The 9,439-nt window shown below is 42.8% G+C and overlaps 1 protein-coding gene across 1 annotated transcript; it reads left to right on the top strand.

Moving 5' to 3' along the window:
- Positions 1-5,458: 5,458 nt before the first annotated feature.
- Positions 5,459-8,702, top strand: dmrt2b (doublesex and mab-3 related transcription factor 2b). The gene is made up of 3 exons (XM_084547640.1): positions 5,459-5,844; positions 6,886-6,988; positions 7,813-8,702. Exons 1-3 carry the CDS (start codon positions 5,461-5,463, stop codon positions 8,652-8,654), a joined length of 1,329 nt encoding a protein of 442 aa, XP_084403766.1. The 5' UTR covers positions 5,459-5,460; the 3' UTR covers positions 8,655-8,702.
- Positions 8,703-9,439: the final 737 nt, after the last annotated feature.

Raw genomic sequence — 9,439 nt, forward strand, 5'->3', positions numbered from 1 at the left:
AACATGACTCATCCTGAACTCAAAGCCCATTTTCTTTGTCTCTCTTTTTTTTCCTGTGGGCCTGAATACTCCAGTACAGAAGCGTTTGTCTGACCCTGGCCGTACTGACAGACACGTACCTTGAATTGTAGAACTTGAGCAAAATATCTCCGTCCAAAACCAAATGAAACCTGTTTCAAATTGGTTTTCATGTCAAATTCTAGTCATTTTGTTTAAGAATATTTCCAGCCTGATAGATTTTCCGCTCCGCTCTCTGATTACATCTGGCTCTAACCCTAACCCTAACCCTAGTCGCATGAATCTGCCCCTTAGATGAAGTACGGTAGTTGTCACTGCTGTGTCGCCAGTTCTGCTGCAGCAACGTCTTTGCGTCCTTCAGGTGCCCAGACAGCATCAGGACTGCAACATATTTATCTGATGAATTGATTGAAGAAAAAGGACAAATGAGACAAACTCTGTCAGTGCTCAAGAGGCTTTGGAAATAGTCAATAATTTCCCCAAAGCTGATGCTAATATCAGGCCTCACTCTTCTCTGCGACGCTGCTCCTTGACCCCAAGTCAGCCTCTTTGAAGGAAAGGAATAAAACTAATCCTGCCTCACAGAAAGTGAGGTCTGAAGCACAGATTACATCCTTTTCATTTGTTGCCAGACCTTAATACTTGTTTAAAAACTCAAGTCAGACTAGACAATTTTACAGTTTCATCAGATGTTTGCGTCGCTGCCGTGCACGGGATGCGGAAAAAAAAGTCTCCCCAAGAGCCTGATCGTGTCTGATATGACGAAGTTAGCGGCGCATTTATTTAAGCAGGTGTTTGCTCCATCTTAACAGGCTTGACAAACTCAAATACTCTCCAAGGCGCGGGTTAAACCTCCCTTGGAAAAAGCTGTCAGCTTAATGGCCCCTGCCTTGCGCTGATAACCGCCGAGGCGTCTCCTGCTCTTTGGAAGTAGGTGGATAAAGCTACTAAAGCCTTTGTGTAGAGGTACCGTGAAACATAGCCCTGTGTCTTTTCGTATCTCTCTTTGAAGTGAATTGACATTCAGCTCAGGATTTTCTTGGAAAACGCACCTTGCCTCCCCAAACACTGTTTTCCCTCTCTAAACTTCGGGCGCATTATTTAAAGTTGCAGCAGCGCCTCTCGTCCTTGAGTGTAACTTACAGGTCTGTCTGACTCTTGTGTGGTGTTTGAATTCTCTTTCTAGCTGATTGAGGGTGCCAGCCGTACAGGGGGGTGGGGGCGGGACACGCCGGCGGGCCAAACGGTGGGAACCGAGGAGTCTGTCAAACTCGATCTCCGCTGCAAAAACACAAGTTGAACAGCACAAGTCTCGGTGCAACAGCAGGACGCTGAGGAGAGCGCAGGGAGGAGGGCGTGTGACGGGAATGCCAGAGCACCATGTCACTGCTGATGACAGTCAATTTGTCTGAGAGTCAAGGGGCTTCGAGAGGTGCACTCCGCTGCAGGCAGCAGCAGAGCTGATGGTATAAATGAGGGGGATACTTACCTGTTTTCCACAGACAACACCATGCACGTCCCACCGATTATCCACCGAGCAGCTGTAGCCTATCACACATGCCTGCTTCTGTTCTCATCCTGCAGAACATCTAGAGCATTAGTGTAGCAACGGTAACAATAGTCGCTTTATCCCTGAAAAAAAAAAAAGGAAAATGTGTGACTTCGATAAAGACATCCTGTTTTTCCAGTTTGTTCCAATATCCTATCTTCAATATCAACTAGCTTTATATACAGCTGAAAGGGAGTGCATGCTGTATCGTGTGGATCATATCCAAAGGGAATCCAGTATAATTTGTTCTCTTTAACTGATGTCGCCTGGTTCAGTTTTCTATTTATTCTTTCTGTAAGAATTATCAGCTGCTTAGATGACACAACAGAAAACATCTATGTAGAAAGTGTAACTTACTATCACATAAAATGCTTAATTGGTGTCAAGGTTCCCATGGTTCCAACAAACAAAAAAAAAACTTATTTTTTTCCTTTGAGAAAATACTTGACATGCTGTGAAAGGCCTTTGTCCATCAGCGCCAGCATACTCCCCTGAGTACCGCAGCCTCTGGAGACATCTTCCTTTGATACGACCCTCCTTGCTTCCTTCGTGTGCTTCTTTTGATACAAATGGAGTCACCGTGTGACCGCTGCTTTTCACCAGACAGGCAGACAGGGATGAGTATAACATTTTTTTCCTCTTGAGAGTTAGTTGGAGCTCTCTGGAAAATCGAAGGTGTGCCGTCTTTGTCCCGTCCCCGTTTCATTTGTACGCCGTGCATACAGTTCATGGACGACAATCGCAAAAATATTGTTTGCACAATCGTTTCATCCGATCTTTGGAGATTTGAAAGCGGTTCAGTTTGGATTCCTCCACCTTGGGAACAAGATGTCTTTTAAAATGTACCGACTATAAATAATTTCGCATTGATTGCCAAGATGCCGCTCTCCTCTGTCTTCATGGTGGAATTCTGCTGCCGGTTTATTGACGAGACAGCGTGTCAGATCGTTACAGCGGCTGCTCTGTGGATGTCTGTCAGTTTTTCTAATTGCTTGTATCACTTTGGTCATGATATTTTGAGGCTCAGCTGGCTGTTGCTCCTTTGAACACTTCATGAGCTCACAGGTCACTTCTGGTTATGGCTCGGCCTAGAATCAAGACCAAAGGTGATGAGTCCCTTGCCACCTGAGCCTATGTGTGATGTTTTAAAAAATAATATACTGCATGTTGTACGGGCCTGTATACAGTATGTCTAATATCATTTTCAAAGAGGATTTCATATAAGATAGTATACTTGTAGGCATGTTTTGGGGGAGCTGTGTTCTGGTGATTAGAGAAGCAGCTTTGGGACTCGTTTGATCCCCTCTGTGTCCATGACTGAGGGGCTTTGACCAAGCACCTAAAAAACCCAGACATCTCCCTGGGTGCCTTGCATGGCTGTCCACTGCCCGAAGGGTGCTCACCTGGATCAGTTAAATGCAGAGAACAAATTCCTAGTATGTGTGGAGATACATGTAATATGTACGTAAATAAAGCTAATTAGATTGATTTGCACAAAAGTAAAATGATCCCAAAGACAGACACTGACACAAACCCAGGCAACTGAACTGTTTAAGACATAAAAAACACACAAAGTGGAAAATAGTTGAAGATAGTGGAAGGTGGTCGTAGCACTGAGGTCTGGAGTGAGCCGGACTGAACTCTGGGGTTGATTAAAGCTCACACAAGCAGACGAAGAAAAGACAAGGTCAAAAAGTAGCAGGCAGGAACTAGACAAAGTCTAATAGAGCTCAAAGGCACTGTTGCATAATCACCACTGAAGGAGACAGAACAAACTGGCGAAGCTGAACTCAGAGACCAGTAGCCTCATGTACAAAGACTTGTGTGTATTTCCTACTGAAACATGGCGTACGCTCAAATCCAGAAAACGTCGTACGCACAAAAACATCCGGTCTTTTATGGAGGCTTGATGAGTAGATGGGAAGCAGGTGGGTTCAATGAATCAGGGGCGAGGGACGGAGAGAGGGATCACACAGAAGGGGGAGCAGAATACAGAACTGTGACAGATTAATTTGCATCTGCTTTAGCCTTTTTGTGAATTTACACATGACATTAATATAGTAAGGTCAAGACCCTGACCTTTACACAGAGGATCTGGGGTATGGAAGATAATGTGGAAGATGAACTCACTCAAATAGGTTCACACAATCTCCTAAATATCTTGGTTATAAAAGCCTATTTGAACTGATGTCAATTATTGAAATATCTGTGTCAGCGTATTTCCATGCAAACTGTCTATGAGTTGAATCACTTTGGAATCATTTCTTTCTCACTGAGCAGCAAAAACCCAAGCAGGTTTTAGTCACAATATGTATTGATGTTCAGCTATCATGAGCTAACCTTGTACAGGGTCCTGATCAACAGTGATAGTCAACTAGTCTTGGTATAAAACGTGGAAACCTGACTCTGTCCCTTGTTACCAAATGGATACGTGTCTGGATATGCCCTGGATAAATTACCCTGGGTGCAATTACTGAACAGATCCAGCAGGGAGCACACTTTTCATACCATCTCAGAGAACCGTGTGAAGTATTCATCTCTCCATACCCAGCACTGCATCAGCATTAGGGGCGCATGCTCCTGAGAAGGTGAGCAAACATGCACCATACAAGCCAGACAAGGGGCAAGAACAGCAGCCTGTATTCATGACAGCATCGATGATAAGAAAAAACAAACAAAAAAAAAAACATAATATAGACCTCACGTTATATTAACACTTTAAAATATGCAAAAATAAAAAAGTCACACTTTGTAAACTAATGTTAGAACGCTTATCTAAACAGCCCTTACAGAATGGGGACGCATTTTAATATTTTTTAGATTATTCAGGGGGTTTTTTTTTACCCAGAAATGGTGTTTCTAAAACACTAAGAGAGGCATTAAGTCACTGAATTATTTAACGTTACTATGAATTAACTCCCTGGTAATATGATAATTTCATTCTTCCTCTCTCACTCTCTCAGCCATACTCTCCCTGGAGGCGTGCGTAATTACTCCATATTGTATAAATCTGGTAAAACATACAGCTCACACATATGCGCCCTCAAGGGCTCCGTAGCTCATTGAATAATTTAAAGTGAGTCAACTCTTCAGCTCGTCTGATCTTCTATGTAAATCACTCCTGTTATTATATTAATTGTTTTTATGAGTTGCAGTAAATGGCTTCACGAATTTATTCTAAATGCTAAAATCACATTTTCTTTACATTGATTGTGATCTCTCGACACTAGAGACAACTGTCAAGCAAGGTCCCAAATTTCCTTTGAAAGATGAGAGCAACCTCGAAGGTGGGCAGGGCAGCGCAGGTACGGGGGTTTATATGGAGAGGGAGTTGCTTTTTTCCTGTAATCGGGCTTCCCCAAATCTTTGCTCATGGGTCCCGCGCCAGGAGCTCGGCATTGTGGCCCGGTCTGCCATCCGCACCTTCTTGGAAACAGCGTCAGAGAGCAGCTGAGAGAGGCTTAACATTTCAAACGTCTGGCGGTAGGCTGCAAAGTTTCCACCCTGAAAACACTGACATGCAGCGGTAGCAGCAGCAGCAGAAGTCTGGACTCTAACCTCACGGGCTGGTGAATTCGTTTTCTGTAACGATTTGCGCACAGAGTCTATAACAGCAGGGATGCCTTAGTCGGTCAATTTAGTTTCTCTGTGATGGAAGATGGTGTATTTGAGTTAGGATAATGTGTTAAAGCTCAAGGTGCTAAAATAAAATAGTTTTACTTATATTTAAACGCGTGCGTAAAACAGTAACTGATTCTCTCGGGATTCAAAATGACATTTTTAGAAAAGATTCTTATTTAAACCACCTTGAATTAGTTTTATCTCTTTAGTGCTGAAGTCTGCTTAGCACCAACACAGATTGCCACGGACTCAAAGATTCCTATTAGTCATAAATGTCCGCTCAGCTGGAAGGAGGCCTGCAGCTGGAGACCACAGCAAAACTTGATGTAAAATCCGAAGAAGTTTTTGACGTGACAAGTCCTGACGGATGCTCCGGTCAGCGCGGCTGCCCAGGGGACCGAGGAGGGATCACGAAAGCGGCCCTGTCTCCGGACAGCCCGCAGCAGAGACAGCGCAAGATGACTCGGAGCCCCAAATGCGCCCGCTGTCGAAACCACGGCGTCGTCTCGTGTTTGAAAGGCCACAAACGCTTCTGCCGCTGGAGGGACTGTCGCTGTGCCTGCTGCCTGCTGGTGGTGGAGCGGCAGCGCGTCATGGCAGCGCAGGTCGCGCTCAGGCGGCAGCAGGCTGCGGAGGTGAGGAGAGCGCAAGGCCAGGTCAGTGAAGGAGAAATGAGGGAGAGAGCAGATGGGTGAACCGTGGCCTCCGGAGGGTGATTAGTAGGGAGCAAATGGACAAACAACACACAGTGGGAAGAGCAATATCACAGGTTAAAGTGTGGAGGAAAATAAAGTAACTAAAGGAAAAAATTAATTATTTTTATCCCCTGTGGCCATAGAAAAAAATAGAAAAATGAGACAGAGGGTCAAAAGACATGTTTCAACAAATCTGCATCTTCTTTTATAGATGAAAACACAAATTTGGCTACATGAATTCAAAGGATTTGTACTTGTGAAGATTATTATCCAAGTTTTCAGCAAATACATTTATGTGTTACACATTCTGACAAGGCCATTTAGCTGTATATGCTGTGAGTGAGAGGTATAATATTTAAACCTCAGTAAATGTCCTGAACTATATGAGACAGTCTGTGTTTATTCACAAAATTAGACCTTTTCTTTTTTAATTAGATCAAATTTAAGCAATGTTTCACTAGTTATGCTATAGTAGGGTGCTTTGCCGTTATGTTGCTAATGAATGTAAGCGTGGAGCTGCACAGAGTAGCTTCCTTTATTTAAATAAAATCTTATTATTTTGAATATTTCTTGTAGGGAAAACAGAACAAATTACATTCGGACAAGAAAATAAAGTCACACTAATTAATAATACATATTTATAGATTTATTTAATCTATATATGCATATCATTAAGATGTTCATTGGACTAATATGTGTAAAATGTTTTATACTGTATATTTAATTAAAATGTATTTTTAAAAATATATTTAGTAAAATAGCAAGTGTAGAACTCAACAGGCCAGTTAGCTGCTCCTCTTTAGAAAAAGACCTGGCTATATTCCTGCAGTACCAAAAATTCTAAATAGTCAAATATCTGTCTTTCTGAAATCTTAGAATATCAAAGAACCCTTTCTGCCTCTTACATTATGTATGCGTTCCCTTTAATTACCCTTTGGGTACTGTCTCGGTATAATGTAATTATGTCCAAATGTCTAATTCCTGCTCATTCGCTTCTCTCAGGGTAAGAGGGGGGTCAGGTGTGCAGCTCCTTTGCGGAGGACAGCGTATCAGTGTTACACCAGAGCAGGCGAGTCGAGCATCGTGGCTAAGAGCATCCTGCAGGGTAAAGTTTAATTAACACCTCCTTTCTCACTAACTTATCTCGTTACTCCCAGGCTGTGATAAAAAGTGCATTTTTTCCTCTGTAGATTTAAAGACAAACTTTACATTTGTTCTCTTCCTTTTTATGTTTGATATTCATCAAAACTGGTGCAAGATAACAAATAAGAAAATAAGCGCCATAGTGATTCAGTGCATGCTAAATTGTTATTTTCAATTGTGAAGGGCTTGTATTCACATACCAGAAGTACATTTTTTTGCAGCCAGGATATTGTCGAGGACATTCATTTCCTTCATGGATACCTTAGCTATAACCACAATATGTACCGCAACCTTTTGACCAACCCTGTCCCCATAGTGCCTATTAGTCCCCACAGTGACAGTGAATAAATGCATTGTTTGTCCCCACAATGTGACATCGTGTGCCGCTACTTTGTCTAAATGTACAAACATGGTAATTAATACGGTATTCATCGGGCCTTCTCCTTCTTGTAGACACACTTCATTTATCTACACAAACCGCCACACTGTGACTTCCTTGTTTCACAACAACAGGCCATTACTGTAATACATAGTGTGTATTATTACCTCCTGGCTTGGAGTCAAATCCTGCAAAAGGCTTTGTCTTCTTTATAGCCTTCTCAGTTTCCCTGTGCTCTCCGTAAAGTAGAAATGACACCGCTAACCAACTGCATGATTAAAATAATAAGCAGCAAAGTACGCAGGAATAAACACGGCAATTAATTGGCTGGAACAACGTCATTATCCATAAATTGATTTGATAAATTAATGTATGACTGCAACACATTTCTCTGCTCCAACGTTCAGGATTAAAATCAGCCGTGCCTCCAGAGGACGATGCCTCCTGCTGGTCGAAGCAGGCACAGCGCGATCCAACGCACTTCGCGTGCCCCTCGATCAGCGCCCGGATGAGGAAGAGACGAGCGTTCGCGGACAAGGAGCTGGAGAACGTGATGATGGAGCACGAGCTGAGACAGAGAGAGTTTCAGAATGATTTTTCTTTTTCGCCCTCGGCCCTCATCCCCGTGCTTCACCCTCCAGCCATGACCATCTCGCCAGGACTGCACTGCTGCCCTCCTAGCAAGGACCTCACCGCTGCAGGGGCTTCCAGCTATGTGCCTGTGTATAAATACAAGCCTCTTTATGAGTGCGACTTTCAGTTTTATCAGTTCTTCCACCTAAGGAACAGGTCCTCCACCTCCACAGGAGATGACTATAATGACTTTTTGTCATGCCAAAGCTCAGGGGAAAGCAGGGAGGATAAAGAGGAGCAAAATAGATGGAAAGATCATGAGAAGAACAACCAACCAGAATTAATTGACCTACCATCACAACAAAGACTCAGGTATCCTGACAACACCATGCCATGTGTTGACATTGTTAAATCACCTTCAAAAAGAGCAGAAATAATGGACCCTTCATTGGTCACGCACTCTATTTCTGGATCAGGTCATGGTGGAGCGGACATCAGTTCACCCAGCAGGACTTTTGAACTCAGGCCTCTGACAGCTAAGGGCTGGAGCTCAGACACTCCTGCTTCACAGGCAGGTCCTCACGTCGACTCTGTCAAGAACCCTCATGGCAGTTCAGTCAGGACGCCCACTGTGAGGCCATTACCTTTCTCTGTGGAGGCTCTGCTGAGGGCCTGACAGGCAAATGGGAAACCGAGTGCACTTTGTTATGTAAGGAACTGAATCCGTGGGTATAAATATAAAAAAATTCTACTTTACAGGAAACACTTCTTCTTTAAAGTGGAAATATTTAAAAACAGTTTCCAGAAAATAAAACTGTATTTTTTATTTTCATGAAAATATATTTTACGATATTTTATATATTATTATACACATATGTACTTCAATCCCATATTTTTTTTATGTACTTGCCTGCGTTGACCATATTTTGTACGATGCAAAATTTTAAATAGTTATTCCTTTTTTTTTAATCCTTCTCTGTAAGGAGTGCGATAAAAATATACTGAACCGCTTTGACCCTGTTTCGTCAGTCATATTTTATTCTCTCTCCCTGTCGAAGAAATGTACAGAACAACCCTGAAAACAAAGTTGATGAAAAACTCAAACAGCGTTTGAACTCACGCCCATTCCTTACTTAATGCTTTGATTTTTTTTAAATCAAAGTCTAGATGTGGGTGACTGATCTCGGCTCTGCTCTCAGGTGCCACGGTGTCAAAACCAGGTGCTGTTCAGAAAACTCTTCAAACTAATCAGAAGGCTCGGCTGTCGGTTCTTTCTGCACCCGACGTTCCTTTCTGAGTCTAGCTTTCTCTGCAGCGGTTCGCTCCCTTTTTACCAAGTGAGAAGTGTGCGTTCATTATTTATTGGCATTTCACGAGCTTTGTTGTTCCCCACATGTAAGGCATTTTGTCAGACTGTCATTATGCCTTTATGATCTAAAACCCACTGCTCATATGACACAC

The sequence above is a fragment of the Chelon labrosus genome (genome assembly GCF_963514085.1).
Source record: "Chelon labrosus genome assembly, chromosome: 7".
Lineage (NCBI taxonomy): Eukaryota > Metazoa > Chordata > Actinopteri > Mugiliformes > Mugilidae > Chelon > Chelon labrosus.